Source organism: Podarcis filfolensis (genome assembly GCF_964270895.1).
Source record: "Podarcis filfolensis genome assembly, chromosome: 7".
NCBI classification, from domain to species: Eukaryota; Metazoa; Chordata; class Lepidosauria; order Squamata; family Lacertidae; genus Podarcis; species Podarcis filfolensis.
This window is the reverse complement of record NC_139603.1, coordinates 3375164-3394454: the sequence shown is the minus strand read 5'-3', so window position 1 is coordinate 3394454 and position 19291 is coordinate 3375164. Positions and strand designations below refer to the sequence as shown.

The following is a 19291-nucleotide window of genomic DNA, read 5'->3' as shown; positions in this document are numbered from 1 at the left end:
CACACACACATATACACCACAAAATTTATACAGATTTTGTGGACATAAAAAGGAAAAGTTATTTTCTTACTCTTGTGAAGCCATGTAAGTAAGATGGCATTACTTATTCTCTTCCTCCATTAGATCTACTGCCATATAACTTTCACAGGCTTGTAGGAGATGGAGTCAAAGTCAAATCTGTGGGGATCACAAGAAAAGTGGATTTCTCTGTGAAACGCTGCACAATTCAGCCCCAGTCCCCCCAGGCTGGCAGTCACCATGCGCCCTGCAGCTGTCCTTTTTCCTTTGCTGTTGAGAGATGGAAACGGGTAAAGGACAGCTGTAGAGCACATGGCTGAGCACTTAGGCAGCTGTTGGCCTCTGAAGGACATGGAGATCATGCCTTTTAGCCTTAACCTAAATGGACCAATTGACTAGCAGGTGCCTTAGTACCAGACCATGTACTTTGCAGCTGTCCTTTCCCCACACTCCTGTTGAGAGATGATAGGGGAAACTGCTAGTGTAGCACGGCACTTGAGCAACTACTAGGCTTCGTGTCTTTCTCTCGGCTAGAATCACTTGGGCAGGGGGGCCAGGGACAGTGGTCGGATATCCAAGCATCCTGCCATGACCCTTAGCTTGTGGGCACAGCAGGGCATCCCAAGCTGTTGCTAGCATCTGTAATCTCCCTTTCTGTTCTTTTTCTAGAGGAACAGAGGAAGAAATTGTGGTTGGGAGCTGTACACAAGACTATATGTTCTCTTCAGAGAACAGTAGTTTAAAGGCTAGAAGAAAGAAGGAGAGAGTTCCTGTGTCTACTCTGCACACTGGAGCCCTTTTAATAAGACTTCTGCATTCTAGAGTTGGGGCTCAGGGATTTTTCTTTCCCACTGCAGGAAAGTTTGTGGATTCATCTGGCATCTGGGGGCAATTATGTGCCATAGAACCTCAGATAAACTTTTAGTCTATTCTGTGGGTGAGTGGGAAAATTGAAATAAGTACCGTATTTTTTGCTCTATAAGACGCACCAGACCACAAGACGCACCTAGTTTTTGGAGGAGGAAAACAAGAAAAAAATATTCTGAATCTCAGAATCCAGAACAGCAAGAAGGATTGCTACGCAGTGAAAGCAGCAATCCCTCTTGCTGTTCTGGCTTCTGGGATAGCTGCACAGCCTGCATTCGCTCCATAAGACGCACACACATTTCCCCTTACTTTTTAGGAGGGAAAAAGTGAGTCTTATAGAGCAAAAAATACGGTAATTTTGTAGTGGGGATAAGGAGACAACAGGGCAGATAAATAGTCAAAGCTGGGGAGAAACACACTTTGAAAATGTCTATAAGGATAAAAGAAAATTATTATACATTAATTTGGAGATGTTATTTAACACCAGTCAGATTAAATCAAATAAACAAGGAATATTCAGTGTTATGTTAGAGGGGATGCCAGGACTTATGTTCACATGTGGTGGGGGTGCAAATATGTACAATTTTTTGGCAAAGGGTGTTTAAGGACATAACAGAAATCACTGGGTTAAAGCTGACCGAAAGTCCCGAGGTAGCATTATTATCAGTTTATGATGGGGTGGAAGGTACAAATTTATTGACAGCTGCACAAGTTATTATTGCTAGGACGTGGAAGGGGCAAGGTGATGATAAAATGGAAGAATGGTATAAAGAGGTGTGGGATATAGGTATTAATGATAAAATAACATGCACTATTAAGGTAAGATGGGGAATATGGAGGAGAAATGATTTTGAGGAGCTATGGAAGGTATGTGTAGAATTTGTACTGTTAAAATGCAATGGGGTCAAACCATCGCAAGAGGTGTTGAAATTTTGGGAGGTTGGGTAGTTACAATGGATGGTCTCGGGGCTGGGGTGCACATTTTTATTGTTATTTATTTATTATTATTACCTTGTCAAAATAAAAAATAAAATTGTATATATATAAAAGAATTGTAGAGTTGGAAGGGACCCTTCACATTACAGTATCTATTTAGCCCCCTGCAGTGCAGGAATAGGCAGCTGTCCTGTATGGGGATAGAACCTGCGACCTTGGTATGATCAGCACCATGCTTTAACCAACTGAGCCATCGGAATGTGTGATATATTTCTTATTTTAATATTGTAGTCTGTTGCCTTAAGTACTACAGGTGTTGCAAGGAACAAACCAGTCCTTTGAATTCAATGTACTGCAGAATTCTCCATGTAAATATTTTATTATTGCCCACTTATGACTGCCCAAGTATTTCCAAAAGCAAGTTAATAATAAAAATTTTAACAAAACTGAATAGCAGGAAAAACCATAATTACCAAAACAGATATGCTAATTTAATAATGTATGGCAAACTTGGCTCTTGTGGGATTGGAATCCAGTAAGAAGGAAGGTTAAAAATAAAATACAAAAGCACTCAAAGTTTACCACTCCTTTTTTAGAGCAGGAAAGTAGTGAGTGCTCAGAGGTTGAGTAAGTTTTACAGGTGGATCACATGTCAAAATATTTAATTGCCCCTGAGCAAAAAATTGCTTTATCAAGATCAAAGGAAGATTTGCCTAGAGCGAAGGAAAGGGAGACAAGGTTCCCCTTTCTCAGCTGAAAGTGCTTCCCAAAACTTTCTCTTTTTGGTTTTCAAGCCTGTAATGTTCACTTCAGTTCAGTTCCTTTTTATAACAAGGCTTTGTTTTTTCCATAAGTGTACATTTCTGTTCCCTTTATACATTCATGTATTTTGCTTAAATTGTGGTTTTTTTTCTTCATATGCATCACAGCCTCTTTTTTCCTCTTATTTATAGGTCCTGCTGGGGATTTACATCTGGCGTCAATGTGAAATTAAGGTAGAAAAATGCACATAAACATGTGTTTCCTGTTAAGATTTAGTGTACTCAGTGGTTATGCCTGAAGAGTGGGTCTTGTCTTTAGACTGATAACTGCCAGGAAATATAAATGATTATCCTAGAAGTCAAGCTTCTCTCCTCCTTGCTGGAGTGAAAAAAATAACCATCTCCAGGTTCCTACGGAATATCATCTACAGAAAATGCATCACGTTCTAAGGATGACAGTCACCTAGATTCATGCACCCAATCTATACAGTTGTTGTGGATGGTTTGCCATCTGAAAGCTCCTCAAGCTCCTGTCTGGGCTCTGTACCTGTTTCTGAAATGTCTCTGCTTCATGCTTTGGGCCCCGTGCAGACCTGGCTGGGACAAGAGCTAGAAAAATGTGGCATTGATGCCATGATTTATACTCGCTATGTCCTCAGTCTTCTACTGCATGATAGTTATGACTACGACCTGCAGGAACAGGTATTTGCATATTTTGGATATTGTTTGAGTGAAAAACGAATGCATGTTTTCATTGTGTGACACGTGTTTGAAATTCTAGATGTGTTAACTGATTTCAGATTCCCCTTTGAATAGCAAATATTGGGTACAGAGTGGTTACACTAGACTTGAGGGTTGATTGACTGGCAACCCAAATCTTACAGATGGAGGAGGGATAAGAAGGGGCAGATTTTAACCATTTTGAACAAGTTTTTGTTTTTTTTTAACCAAGGCTGTCCCTGATCTGGAACCACATATCCCTGTCTCTGTAGTAGCAGAGGTGCTTCTCAAGCTCTCCCCACCTTGATTGCATAGGCACATTACAAATACACCCCCCCCCCAAAAAAAATATGCAAAGGGTGGATCATCTGCTTAAGTGCTAATTGATAGATGAAGCTTTGGGCATCAGCCTTTAGGTGCTGTCTACAAAGGCTGGAGCTTGTTTGTTTTTTACTCAAATCCTTGTTGCCTAGTCCCTTCCTTAATTTCCTTTTGTGTCCCAATTCGCTTCCCCTTTTTTCTTTTCATATTTATTATTTTCAAATTTAGACATTAAGCCATGTTTAAACTTTCTTAGTTGCTGTTTGGCATGAGGTGTTCATTGAATTTGTGGGGTTAGAGCTGTCCAGAGAAGGCTCATTGTTACTTGCAGCTTTAATTTGCCGCTTTTTGAAAATTGACTCGTATATTCCTTGAACCCATTACTTGGCAGTGAGTGGAAGAATATAGGAGAGGTCCATGTGTCTATCTACATAACCCAATTGCATGTACAAACTTAAACTTGTTCTACAACTTGAAAAAGGAGAACTTACAAGGGCATTACATGAGCAATAGTGATGATGGAAAGGAAGAGGGCACATCCTGGGCAGCAGGATTTAAATGCTCCTGCAATGGCACCAGCAAATGCAGCAGGAATAGCAGGCAGGCATTACTAACATGGCAGTCAGTTGGTGCAGGCCATACTGTTCCGAAATAGAACTTTTACCAGTTTGGCCAGGATTGTGCCAGTCTATTTACCAGAAAAGAGGCCCTGGATAACAGCTTGGCTGGCAGTTGTTTTGGCACAATCCGTATGCCGTTCTTTCCTCATGCCTTTTATTTGTTCCTTAAGACTGGTGCTGTATGTTGCTAGCCTCAAGTAAAATGTTGGCACTGTTTTACCAAATAGATCACAATTTCTTCCTTCATCTGTGGTGTGGGAGATACCAGCAGTGGCAGCAAATGGACACTTGACAGGCCAGAGCCAGAATGTAGGCAAGTGTGGCATATTCAGTATGGGAGTAATAGTCGCCTACGTTAGTAGTTATTTTGTGTGTGTGTGTGTGTGTGTGTGTGTGTGAATGAATGAATTATAATGCATTTTGAAAATGTGATTTATAAATGGTCTCCAGTTAGATGATGAGAATGTGGCTGGTTGTCCGTTTTCTACCTGAACAAAGCATAAATCTTAAGAGGTTTGCACACAGGAGTATGAACCACAAGGTTCCACTATTGTTCTAGGAGCTGGCACCTAGTCTCTCAACTCTGCAAGCTTGTATTTGCAGAGCCTGGTGCTCAAAAGTAATATAGGTTTCCTACAGTGGAGCTTAATAACATTAAAGGAAAACAAAAGTTAAGGCCGTTGCCGTGACCTCTGAGCTAGGACTTGTGTTGCTTTGCTCAGGACCAACATGGCAAAGTTGACAGACAAAGCTGCTTGAGGAACACTTGTATTGCACCTGGATAGCATAAACACTCCTGTAGAGTTGAGAGAGACTGAACACTAACAACTAGACCCCATCCAGTCTCACTCTTGCGTGCAAACCTCTTAAGACCTATGGTTTGTTAAGGTATCCACTTTCTTTCACTTGGTTAAAACTTTCTCAAAACTATTAAATTGTTTTTATCATCTGTTGCTATTTTACTGAGTTTTGTTTGTCAAAAAAATCTATTTTAATATGTTTATGCTATACTGTTTTTGTAGTATATTTCAAAACCAAAAGTAACAGGTTTCCAGAGTGGGAAAGATGTTGCGGGACTAAAACTTGCATTTTGCCTGACTGTTGGCCAGTTCTTTTTAATTATAGTTTTCTTACCACAATTTGCAAAAGACAGCGAGAAAAACAATAATATACTGGAAAGCCATTCTAAGTTCCTTATTTAAAACAAATTAAATTTCTCCATTGATCAAATATATTTCTGTTTATTTAAATTCACCCCACGTCTAATCCTTGTAGAATCATAGAATTGTAGTGTTGGAAGGAACCCCAAGGGTCATCTAGTCCAGCCCCCTGCAGTGCAGGCATCTCAACTAGATCATGCATTTCAGATGGCCATACAACCTCTGCTTAAAAACATCCAAGGAAAGAGAGTCCACCACCTCTCATAGGAGTCTGTTCCACTGTCAAACAACTCTTACAGCCAGAAAGCTTTTCCTGCTTTTAGTCAGAATCTCCTTTCTTGTAACTTGAATCCATTGGAGAAAACAAGCTTGCTTCATTCTCTGTGTGATAGTCCTATATATATTTGAAGATGACTATAATATAATATGGGGACACGGGTGGCGCTGTGGTCTAAACCACTGAGCCTCTTGGGCTTGCTGATCAGAAGGTTGGCAGTTCGAATCCCCGCGCCGGGGTGAGCTCCCGTTGCTCTGTCCCAGCTCCTGCCAACCTAACAGTTCGAAAGCACGTCAAAGTGCAAGTAGATAAATAGGTACCGCTCTGGCGGGAAGGTAAATGGCATTTCCGTGCACTGCTCTGGTTCGCCAGAAGTGGCTTGGTCATGCTGGCCACATGACCCGGAAGCTGCCTGCAGACCAGTGCCGGCTCCCTTGGCCTATAGAGCAAGATGAGCGCCGCAACCCCAGAGTCGTCCGCGACTGGACCTAACCATCAGGGGTCCTTTACCTTTTTACAGATTATGAAGTAACCCTTCTGAGAATGTTAGTGCTGATGTGAAAGCAACCAGCAATTCCTCAAGCAATAGTCTAAATGCCACCCTGATAACACTGGGATTGCCCTTCTCCCCATTCCTCTACAAACATTTTTGTGTTATGGAGTATGCCACTCCTCTACTTTTTGTCCATGGCACAGCTGCTTTTAGTGGCAGATAGCCACAATTTTTTCATCCCAGAATATAATTGGGTATTCTAATCTAGCATCATTCCATGGGGATATCTGGGAAGAAAATGCGGCAGCCACCAATGGAGTCCCTGGTGGCAGAGTTGGAGTGTAGAGGTCCCAGTAGGGATGTAAGTGGGAACAAGGATAGAATGGAAGACTCAGGGAAGTTTGTAAATCTAAAGATGTTGTAGATACGTGTGTGAATGTTGTGAAAAGGGATGGGATTGCAGCGTAGTAAACGGAGAAGGGGTATCATGTATTTTGAGCAATAAGAGGGGCAAATCTCTTTCACTTTGAAGTTTTTGATAGAGGGCTAATATGTGACAAGAAGGTTCAGAGAGAAGCCTGCAACTATTTGGACTAGAGTGAAGAGGATAGGATGAATTTTTGCTTTGCATTATGTAGATAGAAGCACTTTAACACAAATAGAATCTTCTGCTTTTTGTTCATCATGTTTAGTGATCAAAGATGAGGCTTATGCCTGTTTAACAGGGTGAATGTTGATGCCAGTGGATACAGACAGCAATTTTGGATGTAAGACAATCGTGTTCTTGTATACAAAGTTTGAGGTGGCAGTTAGATGTAAGTAAGTAAAAAGATGGCAGTTAGTAAAAAAACCAGATGGGCAGTCATATGTGGATTGGGATGGAAGAAGGATAATAGGTAGAAAAGAAGAGCTGTGTGCCATCATCATATAGATAACCTCATAGAATTGAGTTGCCATCTAGTTCAAACCCTTGCAATGCAGGAATCTTTTACCCAACATGGGAATTGAACCCATGATCCTGAGATTAAGAGTCCCTGAAAAGCCATAAAATTTGAAGGTATTCATAGACTGTGCCAAGAGAAACTTCCTTCCACAGGGAAGACTTCGATCAAGCACTGCCTTGAGGGGAGCCAGCTGAGAACAATACGTTAAAAAAAAAAGGAATGAAGGAAGTTGCAGTGGAGAAAGTGGTTGATGGTATAGAAGACAGCAGAGAAGTTGAGGAGCATACATACAGTGTACCATATCAGTGGAGAGCAGCCAGAAGTTGAGATAACTGTTCAGAGGGAAGGAGGGAAATTAGACAGTAGGTAGAGGAGCAGAATGGGTCAGAAGAGGGTATGACAGCTAGTGGTGTGTATAAATGTGGTGAGGGAGGAACTTAAGTAGACTGAAATGTTGGTGTGGAAGATAATGTCAGAGGGGATGACAACCTTTGGTATGCCTGTGATGTGCATACAAAGTGCATTGAGGCAGAAATTGTTCATATCTTCCATGACTTTGATGCTGCTGTTGATGAGTACAGATTATAGATGTATCCAGCACATATTTGAATCAAAGTATTTTCAGATGAGTTTCAGCTGTTGGGGTGTAGACCAGTTTATTGTATGCTTGATCTTTTCCCCTTGTTTTATATCAAGAAGGGAGGGATTGGCCAGCTAGGTCAAAGACAAGACGAATGCCTCACTTTGTGGAGGAGTGCTTCTGTCTTTGAAGGAAGTAACTATAAAGCTTCACCTAAAGAAGCTTTTGTGGATCAAGAAGTTAACAACCACCAGCCAATTGCTAGTACAGTGATACCTTGGGTTACAGACGCTTCAGGTTACAGACTCGATGGCCCTTGTGGTCTCTTCCAACTCTATGATTCTATGATTCTATGTATTTTGAACTTGATCAAGACGAGGCATGACATATTCTTCACACTTTTTCAGTCCTATTGTAAATGCCTCTGTAACACACTTGACAGCTTCGACACTTAGAATTACCTTTGAGCCCCCAATTGACACCAAATCAGTTTCTTCAAATGGATTTCCTTGTTCAGTTAAGATGTTGATCATTTCTTTGACATGGACTTAAGAACCTTTTCTCAAATCATCCCTGACCACTGGTCCTGCTAGCATGGAAGTTATAGGCCAAAAACATCTGGAGGGCCAAGTTTGAGGAAGCTTGGGTTAGCACGCACACACACGTACACACACACATATACATACATCATAGAACAGAAGGGCAGTGTATAATGAGAAAAAGCAACACTCCGTTAAAAAGAGTACACAATAATCATTATAGTGTTTTAAACAGCTGCATAGTTCTGTTGGCATAAAAAGTCTTCAAGGCTTTAAAGGGTGGAAGAGTGTTCTGCAGTATGTGACTGGCAACACTAAATGCCCACATTCTAGGTGAGGACAGTCAGACCTCGGTAACATGAGAACGACTAGCAGTGCATCTATAGATGATCTCAGTGATCCAGATGGGGTATAAACGCTCAGCTGCGTATGGTGCTGTGAACCCAAGTTGTTCAGGGCTTTGTATATCAACACCAAGTGCCTTGAATCTGGCCCAGTAGCATTTGGGCAGCGGTGCAAATGCTGACTGCCTTCCCCCATCAGCGTTCTGCAATAGCTGGAATTTTTAGACCAAGCCCAAGAACATAGAGCACATTGCAGCAATCTAGTCCTGAGGTTAAATAACATTGGGGACAAAATTGTGCCATGTAGAACCCCACAGCACAAGTTGCAGGCAGGGTTCAAAATTAGCAGGGCGCCAGGTGCATTTTGTGCCCAAATTCTCCAGTTGCGAGCTCAAAAAGTCTGGGTGCCATTTTTGTGCCTGCTGACACTCAAGGACTACTGAAATGTATGTGCTCAAAGTATATGTTAAGGATAGACAATACGTTAAGGCGTTTAACAATAAAGAGTAGAATGTTTTGAAAACTGAAGTATGGTACCAATATTTTTATTGTCAACGCCAAATTAAAAATGTATTAACAATTTCTGCTAAAAATGAGATATTAACAATGTGTTACTTATGTGAATTGTGTATTAATTCATACTTAACAAAATAATAACAAAAAAATGGTTGTCAACACACCCATCCCACTGATGACTAGACATTCTGTTTTGGTGCCCACAGCCCAGGTCCCAAAAGCCATTTGACTCCTAGCTTTTCTATACCAGTTTCTAATGCTGGTGCCAGGGGGTCAAAGAGCATCCCTTCAGTGTTTATTTCTGGATTTGACTGCACAAATAGGAATGGAAAAACTGTAATACAGTGCCACCAGTTCCATAACCACCATCTTCACCATGTTTCTTAAAAATAAGGGTATTGTGTCCACTGTGGGCTTTTAAAGGAGTAGCTGCCTATTTAAGGGCGGCTGGGACCTCCCCCTCATGCAGTGATGTGTTCACAACACCCTAGACCCACCCAGCCACCCCACTGTGGTTAGCTATAGCCAGCCAGAAAGGCAAATGTCCAGAGGGCATATGCTTGGCTCAATTTCTTCAAGTATCTGTCCACATCTTCAGGCCACATCAACTGGAAATGGTCCCATAACAATGGGCCAGACGCTTCATTGGAACCCTGATTGGATTTGCTATAATAATAACATCCATGTCACTATGAAGTTTAGAGATTTTGTCTTTGAAGTATAGAATCACAGAATTGTACAGTTGGAAGGGACCAGAAGTGTCATTTAGTCAAACCCCCTGCGTTGCAGGAATGTTTTGGTTAACGTGGGGCACGGACCCATGACCCTGAGATTAAGAGTCTCATGCTCTATCAACTGTGCTACATATATCAGGGATAAAGTGCCTTGCAAGCTAGTAGCTGCTAGTTACCATATGTTCTAGGAGTCCACCCCTTGAATTTGGGCTAACTAGTCTCTGGACTACACGGAACAACTCTGCCAGCTCACTTATCAAGGGTGTGATTGACATGGTGAATTATGACTTTGCTGCCTTCACTGCCATGTGGTAAACACGACTACAGGTGTTCAGTCAACTTTGGAGCAAGATTTCAACCACTTGCAGTTAAGTATCCATCCATGTGATGTCCAGTACTAGAGAGGACCCTTGATAGTGAATCTATTTACATTAGATTCATATAAGGTGGTAGAAATGTTGAATCAGTAACTGGGCCCAGTAATGGACTGGATGACGGTCAATATACTGAAATTTGATTCAGATAAGACAAACAAGAGCTGTTGGTGGGTGGCTTGTCAGTATTGGTAGGCAGAGTTCAAACACTTGGAGTTGTACTTCCCATAAAGAAGCAGGTTTATCAGTTGGTGCTCTAGATCTAGCTTTGTTGCTGGAGGCACAAGTAGCCTCTGTGGCATGAGGTGCCATTTATCAGTTTGACTGGTGTGCCAGTTGCTGGGACAGAGCCTACTTTTAGTTATCTCTGCTGTGCTGTCCTAGAGATTAGACTACTGTAATGCATTATATGGGGACGCGGGTGGCGCTGTGGGTTAAACCACTGTGCCGCTTGGGCTTGCTGATTGAAAGGTCGGCAGTTTGAATCCCCGTGACGGGTTGAGCTCCCATTGCTTGGTCCCAGCTCTTGACAACCTAGCAGTTTGAAAGCACACGGTGCAAGTAGATAAATAGGTACCGCTCCAGTGGGAAGGTAAACGGTGTTTCCGTGCGCTGCTCTGGTTTCGCCAGAAGCGGCTTAGTCATGCTGGCCACATGACCTGGAAAAACTGTCTGCTTAAGCGGACAAACGCCGGCTCCCTCGGCCTTTAAAGCAAGATGAGCGCTGCAACCCCAGAGTCATTTGTGACTGGACTTAATTGTCAGGGGTCCCTTTACCTTTACCTTAATGCATTATATGTTTGGTTGCCTAATTGAAAAATTACATTTAGTGCAAAATCCAACTAGGTGTGCCAACTGGGACCAAGCATTGGGGGCACTGATGGTACTGATCTCTGCACTTGCTCCTAATCTGTTTCTTTTTAATGCCCTTCACAGCTTACAGCCAGGGTATCTGATAGACCCCTGTCTCCTTTTGAGTTAACCTGTGTAGTTCATCTTTAGGGAACCTTCTTTTGGGTACCTCTGTTTTCACAACTATGTCAAGTAGTGACCAGGCAATGGATTTCTCTGTGGTGGCAATCCAGTTCTGGAATACTCTCCTCAGTGAGGCTTTCGCCGTGCCTGCTTTTAGGACACCTAGGTGTTTACACTCCGAGGCAATTTAGCCGAATAAGTGTTGCCTAAGTTTTTGTGCTGCTCTATCATGTGCTGTTGTAAGTGTTGCTGATGTTATTTGATGCATACATTATATTCTCTTGTGTTTTTAAATCTTTATTGTAAATCTGTATTTGGAAAATTTAGTTGGTTGGATCTACTGTAATTAAAGCTAAGAGTCAGGAGGGCAAGTAATGGGCTCATGGAGCTCGTGTACATAGTTATTGTGCTTCTGCTCCTCACCACGGTATTTGTGCCATCCTTGTACAAAAGTCTTCAGCATCTTGCAAACAACATGGAGCCAAATACTGCTGTTAACTTTTATTCTTCGCTTTAATTTATTTTTAGGAGAATGACATCTTCCTGGGTTGGGAAAAAGGAGCTTACAAGAAATGGGGAAAGAGTAAGAAAAAATGCTCTGATCTAACACTAGAAGAAATGAAAAAACAGGCTGCTGTTCAGTGTCTTCGCTCTGCTTCTGATGAAGTAAGAATTAGCACCCTTGTTTAATTCTATGTAACTTCTCATTCTTAATGTGGTATTGGGGTGGATAAATTTTAGTTTTGTAATGTTGGTAAATTTCAGTTATAGAAAGCTTCCCTTCAAAATATCCCAGTTGAATATGAAATCTTAAGTTTAATTTTTTTAAAAAAATAAGAAACTTCATTATTATTATTGCCATTTTCATACAGAATGGTTATTGACATAAGCATATACAAAACTCAATAAGAATAAATACAAATAGAAAAATGAAATGAAAATATAGAGGTGAGGGGAAAACTGGGAAGCAACTGAGTGCAATGCCATATATATTTATCACTTTTAAGTGGGGGTTTAGACTACATCGTTTCCCATACTTGTTGCTCTATCCAGAGACCCAGATCACTCTCCCATACTAATTGTAGCCCCTGAGAATGAACCATTAATAATGTGACCATTTGCTTTAATTTGCTTTAATTGAAAAGCCTCATAGCATAGCCTAAGACATGGGGCCCCGAGACCTCCTTGGGTCCTGGGATGATAAAGTCTGACAACTCTGCTACTCCTTCCTCCAAGATTTCCAAGTCCCGTATTTCCTTGTGTGGTCTGGAAGAAGCAAGTTCCCTTTATTTATTTTTCTGCTAGATTGGCTTTCGCTTTGCCCTCTGATGACGGGTTTCATGGCATCCCATAGGCTCGAGATTTTAGTGTCCGGGATGGCATTTTATAGGAAATAAAACTTTAGCGCTTGATGAAGACTTTCTTTAGCCAATTTGTTGGTTAGTAGGAGAGAATCAAAAGTCAGCAAAATGAACTTGGGCTTAGAGAGTCCACTGCTATAGAGATAGAATTTGGGCATCGTCTGAGACTGGGATGATTCCTATATCTGTTTTTGTCACTTTATACCAGAGATCTTTGGATATGAAGATATAGTCCAAATGGGCCATACATGTACAAGTGAAATGTAAATTCCCTGTCAGTGGGGTGGCAGATCTGCCAGGGGTTGCATAATTATTGGCATGCAAAAGTTTAGTGAAGGCTTCACCAGTCTTTAAGGAACTAAACCTTCTCAGACCCTAGTGAGGTATCTGTCTTTTGGGTCTGCTATGGAGTCCTGAATAGTGAATGGGCATTTATTTATTTTTGCAATCATTATGGCCACACCCCTTACTGAGGGCACAGGTTTGGTCACCCAACCATTTGCCCTTTAATAGCAGTGTAGTTGTAGCAGTGTAGTTGTTTTGCTGTTGTTGCTTTTTTGGTGTGTCTCTTGTATCAAAATTATATCTGGATGTTCCTTTTTCAGGAGCGTTTCTACTCTGGAGCACCTCACAGCAGAGCCTAAACCTTTAGCATTTAATGAAATTACCTTTACAGGGGGTGGCACTATAACCATAGTTGAGAACAAATGGTGCTTATCCAATATGTCGAAGGAGGAAGTAAGAACACAGCAGTATGCTTGAGGGTTGATTGCACTGTACAATAAACTCTCAACAGGAGAGAACAGTAAGAACAGAGAACTTCAACTTTTAACATAGCAAACTGTTCAAGGTGCATCCAGCTATCTGTGGCTGGAATAGGGGAAGCTGTGGAGAGCATTATGCTAGCACACCAAGGAACAGAAGGGGGGCTGAGGCAGAGAAAGATCTTTTGCTCCACACCCTCTCCTCCTCTGGGAGTTAGTCATAATAAGCCTGATGGCTAAGTGCTTGGTTTAATCGTTTGTGCTTTACAAAGGCCTAAGAGCCATGGTGTGAACGAAGAGAGTCTGCTGCAGAGCTTTGCATTTTCTTTTTCTCTCTGTGCATGAACCATGAGGAAGAGGAGGGGAGGTTAGTTCCACTCCTTGCAGCTACTTTGGGGATTGCAATTTTACGTTCATGGATAATATTTTGTAGAGGCAGTTTATCAGAGGCAGCAATGTGTTTGCCATTGACTTGCACCAACAACTTAAATGGGAACCCCCATCAGTAGGAAATCCCTGCAGCCTTCAGCGCAGTGGTGTGACATTTTTCGCTCTATTGGACGCACCGGACCACAGGACGCACCTAGTTTTTAGAGGGGGAAATCAAGGGAAAAAAATATTACACCCCCCCAGCCCCAAAGAGCAACAGACAGGCTGCGCCCAGAGCTTCTTGGGGCTGCGGGGGAAGCCCAGGTTCCCTCACCAGCCCCAAAGAGCAAAGAAGCCAAGACAGCGTTCTTTAGCTGTGATTCCTACATTGTGAGGGGGCTGGGCTAGATGACCCTCGGGTGGCCCTCCCAACTCTATACAGTCCTACAGTTCTGCAGCAGGAGATCCACAGCCACTTCACACAATGCCCACTCCCAATTTTCATCTGAGAGACATGTGGCTTCAGTGTCTAGGTAGGTACCCCCCTACCTGCCACACTTCCCCCACCCCACTTAAGCTGAGGGAATTCCTGCCCAGAGAAGCTCCCAGGTGAGGCAAGGGTTAAGATCTACCTCTGGTGGATCGCGGAGAGGCGCGCAAGGCTACAGAGGAAGCCAGGGCAGTGAACGGGATGGATCGCGCTCCCTGCCCTGGCTTCCTCTTTAGCCTTGCGAAGCCTCCCCCCGGCTGGAGAGGTTGTGCAAGGCTTTTCTAGAGGAGGAAGAAGGGACTGACTGGCGGTGTCAGTCCCTTCTCCCTCTTGGGGAAAAGCCCTCAAGAGCCGCGCGAAGCTTGTGTGGGGCTCTTGGGGGCTTTTCCTGCCTGCCTCCCCCCTGCATTCGCTCCATAGGACGCACAGACTTTTCCCCTTAGTTTTTAAGACGGGAAAAGTGCGTCCTATGGTGCGAAAAGTACGGTATGAATTATCTCTGTTGAGCCAGTTTCCTGGCATAAATCTGGAAATGCCTCTACACTGAATGAGTTGTATTTAAGTTCTGGATAGTTGCGTAGGGCATTTAAAATCAGAGTTTTAGTTTGGTAGCGTTCAAAGCAGACAACAATATCTCTTGGTGCCCCTGAGTTACTTGCTCTTGGTGCACCCACTCTGTGTCCCCTTTCAGTGTCATGGAGAGTGATGGGGGGTTATATATTCAAACTGTCTAACCAACTTAAAATCCAATCAGTCATATCTCCTCCTCCTCTTTTTCCAGAATCCCATGTAGTTTAATTTTTTTCAAATTTTTCTCTATCCAGTTGAGAAGCAAATTTTAAATCTAAATATTCATTTGCCATTTTACCTTAAGTGCTTGCAGTTATGTTTGGGTGCTTAAGCTGGTATTGAGGGTCTCGTTTGCTGTTTGTGCTACATCAGCTATTTGATTAGATAACATATCAATCTTGCTTTCAAGTGAATGCAAAGCAGCTGCTCAGTCTGTTGCTAAAGTCTTTCTTATTTTATGAATACACTCCCCTCCGTCTTTTTTATTATCTAAGCTGCTACAAGGTTTCCTGCCTTTTGCTTTTAGGCCCTGGAGCCATTTTTTCCTCACAAGCTTCTTCTGAGAGCTCTGAGTAATCAGGGGCTACAGCTTCCTACCAGTCAAGCCTTGCTAACTTACCTTTCAGGCGATGCAGCCCCTGCAGCATTACCTTTCAGGAGGTGTGCTGAGAAAGGTGAAGAAGAGTGAAATTCATTCCCCAGGGTGCTGGAAACTTGAAATCAAGCTGCCATTTGACTGCAGCAGGCCAAGGGGAGGGGAGGGTAAATTGGTTGTATATGATGGGCATAGTTACAATATGAGTTTTAGTAAGACAGAGGTGATGATCAGAGCTCTTGGGTAGCTCCATGATCTGCTCAAAAGTTGTGCAGTTTACATTCAGAGCCAAATTTAATCATTTTAAGTCATGGTGCAAAGGAACCATCAGGAGCATTCTCTAAGGCTCCTGATTGTTCTTACGCAGCTGTGGCTTTACTTGTCCTTCACCTGATGTCAGGTGAGTGACAGCTGGATGTTGTTTGGCCAAAGTGGTCATCTTGCAGGCCATCTGGGATATGTGTGCCTGTTTAGGCGCATGGGCCAGTGGTTTCTCACCATAGTAGTAGAGCATGGGACATAGAGTGTTGTGCCAAAGGCTAGACATGTGCTGGAACATTGGGTTGAATAAATGATTGAAAATACATTTCAGCTGGTAGACTAACAATTAGTGAAAATAAGCAATAGGTGACAAGGTGTAAGGATCAAGTGAAATGCAGCTGGTTGGCCATTATCCCTCACTGTACTTCCGTATCTATACTTCTAAATAACACTAATATTTCAAAAATTAGAGATTTGTTGGGATTGCCTTTTGACATTGGCTCCCAGTACGTTTCCGAGCACAATTCAAAGTGTTGGTGCTGACCTTTAAAGCCCTAAACGGCCTCAGCCCAGTATACCTGAAGGAGCGTCTCCACCACCATCATTCTGCCCAGACACTGAGGTCCAGCGCCGAGGGCCTTCTGGCAGTCCCCTCACTGCAAGAAGCCAAGTTACAGGGAACCAGGCAGAGGGCCTTCTCGGTGGTGGCACCCGCCCTGTGGAATGCCCTCCCACCGGATGTCAGAGAGAAAAACAACTACCTGACATTTAGAAGACACCTGAAGGCAGCCCTCTTCAGGGAAGTTTTTAATGTGTGACAGTTTAATGCATTTTTAATCTTTGTTGGAAGCTGCCCAGAGTGGCTGGGGAAACCCAGCCAGATGGGCGGGGTACAAATAATAATAATAATAATAATAATAATAATAATAATAATAATAATAATAATAATAATTGGGATAAGATCTGGTGTAGCTATTGAACTGATGTTTTTTGGTTTTAAAATTAAAGTTCTTTGGGGAACTTTTGGATAGGTAACATGGCCCTCCGCTCCATTTCATTTTAGTTTGACACCTAGGCCAAACTACACATTTCACTGGCTGAACATTCCAATTAGTTCCTTAAAAGCAGCTCCAGTGGCTCCAAATTTGAGCAAAGATGGGGAAATTGTTTACTTGCTCACACTGCAACCAAAAATTAACTAGTTGGCTTAGATACAAGCCACTATTCTCTTTGCCAGCATTACCTTGGAGTGGGGGATACCTGCTGAGACTCTTAGGGAGACAATATATATGAAGCACTTTCAGTACTTGAAATGTATTAAGTAAATGCCAAGTAGTCATTGTAAGCTTTTTTATTATTACACAGAGCTCTGGGATTGAGACTTTAGTGGAGGAGCTCTGCTGCAGGTTGAAAGATCTCCAGAGTGAACAAGGTGAGAAAAACATTTGGACTACATATCTTCAGAGTTATTTTTTATTTTTATTTAAGTATTTATAAACCACACTTTCATACAAAATATCACAAGGCAGTGGGGCTAGACCATTCTTAGATGCATTAGTTCAGTACCTTACACAGTTCTATGGTTTCAGTTAGGCTAGAACAAAACCCAGGTCTCTCAAATTGTAAGGTGTCTCCCATTTCAGGCTGCTAGTGAGAAGTCGCATGTTTAGAGTGCTTCACCCTTTACCCCAGTCTTAGACATTGAAGTCAAGCCTTTTAGCTGGTTTGCTGAGCACAGGAATACTTTTATTGTGATGGAGCATTCAGTCACATGAACCTCCACTGCAGCCTAAAATAGTACAATCCACTTTATTGGCTCTTCATGATGACTGCACCCAAGTTCTTCAAGGACTGTAGATGTAATATTGGGTCATGATGTGCGACATTTCTTAGTAAATTGAGATCCATCCCACTATATATAAGGAACATTGTGAAGCCATAACAAGAGAATGTAATCCATGGGAGACCAGCTTGGTGTTGCTGGATTACAATTTGGAACATCCCGTTCTATCTTGGCTACCCCAATCAATGACCAGCTTTCTAGAGTTGTTAATGGGTTGATAAAAGTCTGAAGGTGCACTTGAAAAAGTTTATATTGAAACTAAGAAAATGCAATACTTATAATAGTAACACACTTAAGTATTTAGCCTGGGAAGGCAAGCCAGAATAAATTATTGTCACTTTAGTCCCTTTGAAATCAATGAGATTTAAGTTGGTGGTCATCATCATTCTCTCTTTTCATAGCAAAGGATCTATTAAGTCACTTGAGTGATGATTCAGAGGTTAAAGCCTACACTTGACCTTGTTTTAGATTGCATTTTAAGCTAGACTTTTACCTGCAGTAATACATACAAATTTACAATTGTGGGATTGATACGAGGGAGCAGACAAAAGCAAGCCATCAGCCCACTTGGATCCATCCCCTGGCTTCAAAAAATAACACATTGTGTCTCATTAATGTCGTTCACCATAAATATCTGGGTGATCTCATACTCTTAACTCACTGAGTTCTCATCTTAGTTCCGGTCTCAAACCCCAAACGTTTTACTCTCATCTACCAAACAGCTGAACATCAACACATTTTTATCTGTATCTGTAGCTGGTGTTTCTGGAAAGCTTAGGTAAATGAATTTTCCTGGCCTCCTTGAAATTAATTAATCCATTACTTTCATAACTGCTCCCCGCTTGTCTCCAAACAGAATACTATAATGTAAAAGAAATGTGGGTTATTTGAGCAAATGATTTGAATTACACCCCTGCATGATATAAAGGCTGTATTGACAAATTCTATATATTTTAATGGTTTCAGTAACTTATGAGCGTGTTTTTGAGAATTATTAAAATTAGTTAAATCCCAAATGTATATAAGGCTACCCTGATTGTGTTCAAATAATATTTGATCAATTTTAGAGGACAAAATTCACTTGATGAAAGGTTTAAAATATAGTGCTTAAACTGTTAAACTATGCAATAATACTACTGTAAATACAATTACTTAATATGATGCATGTTTCTCATTATAAGAAGTAGCCTGGTAGGGAAAGTATGATATCACATTTTCAGAGGGCTGTTTTTATTTTATTTTTTAGCAGAGGAGAAGATTCACAAAAAACTTGAGGGCTCTTTGCCTCCTGAAGTTGATTTCTCTCCTGCAGCAAAGGATCAGGTCGAAATGTAGGTATCCCTCTTTTAAAATGAAGTATTGTGTTTTCCTGTGTATGTTGATGTAAAAGCCAAATGCTATTTTAAATAGACAGTTAAACATATACAGGTCTTAATATAAGGGTTCCAGTCTTTCGTTTTCTATTAAAATGTTTACTTCTGCATTGTAACCATAAAATAAGATTTTTAAAAAATATATACATGAGAAAGTTATATTTTCCTTTGACAAAGGATAATACTGGTTTTCATCCACAGCAAGCCTTCCCCCGTTTATCAGTCCTACCAAACAAGGTGCTAAGGATGAGAAAAATAGGCAGGGAAAAGCTATTGATTTGATGAATCACAGGTGGCTGTGGTCTAAACCACCGAGCTTCATGGGGTTGCCAATCATAAGGTCAGCAGTTCGAATCCACATGACGGGATGAGCTCCTGTTGCTTTGTCCCAGCTCCTGGCAACCTAGCAGTTCAGCACAAGTAGATAAATAGGTACTGCTACAACGGGAAGGTAAACTGTGTTTCTGTGCACTCTGGCACTTGTCA

At 41.8% G+C, this 19291-nt stretch overlaps 1 protein-coding gene across 14 annotated transcripts in view; it reads left to right on the top strand.

Moving 5' to 3' along the window:
- Window positions 1-19291, top strand: part of KIAA0232 — a 47904-nt gene that overhangs the window by 11115 nt on the left and 17498 nt on the right. For 4 of the 14 annotated variants that reach the window (XM_083624424.1, XM_083624423.1, XM_083624425.1 and 1 more), the window contains 4 exons: window positions 2775-2816; window positions 11708-11845; window positions 16955-17021; window positions 18679-18763. In XM_083624424.1, coding sequence (XP_083480550.1) covers window positions 11798-11845; window positions 16955-17021; window positions 18679-18763 — 200 coding nt within the window. In that variant the 5' untranslated portion in view covers window positions 2775-2816; window positions 11708-11797. Of the gene's footprint in view, window positions 1-2774; window positions 3285-4470; window positions 4557-11707; window positions 11846-16954; window positions 17022-18678; window positions 18764-19291 lie in introns of all 14 variants that reach the window. The other 10 variants (XM_083624419.1, XM_083624417.1, XM_083624418.1 and 7 more) reach the window with 4 other exon arrangements.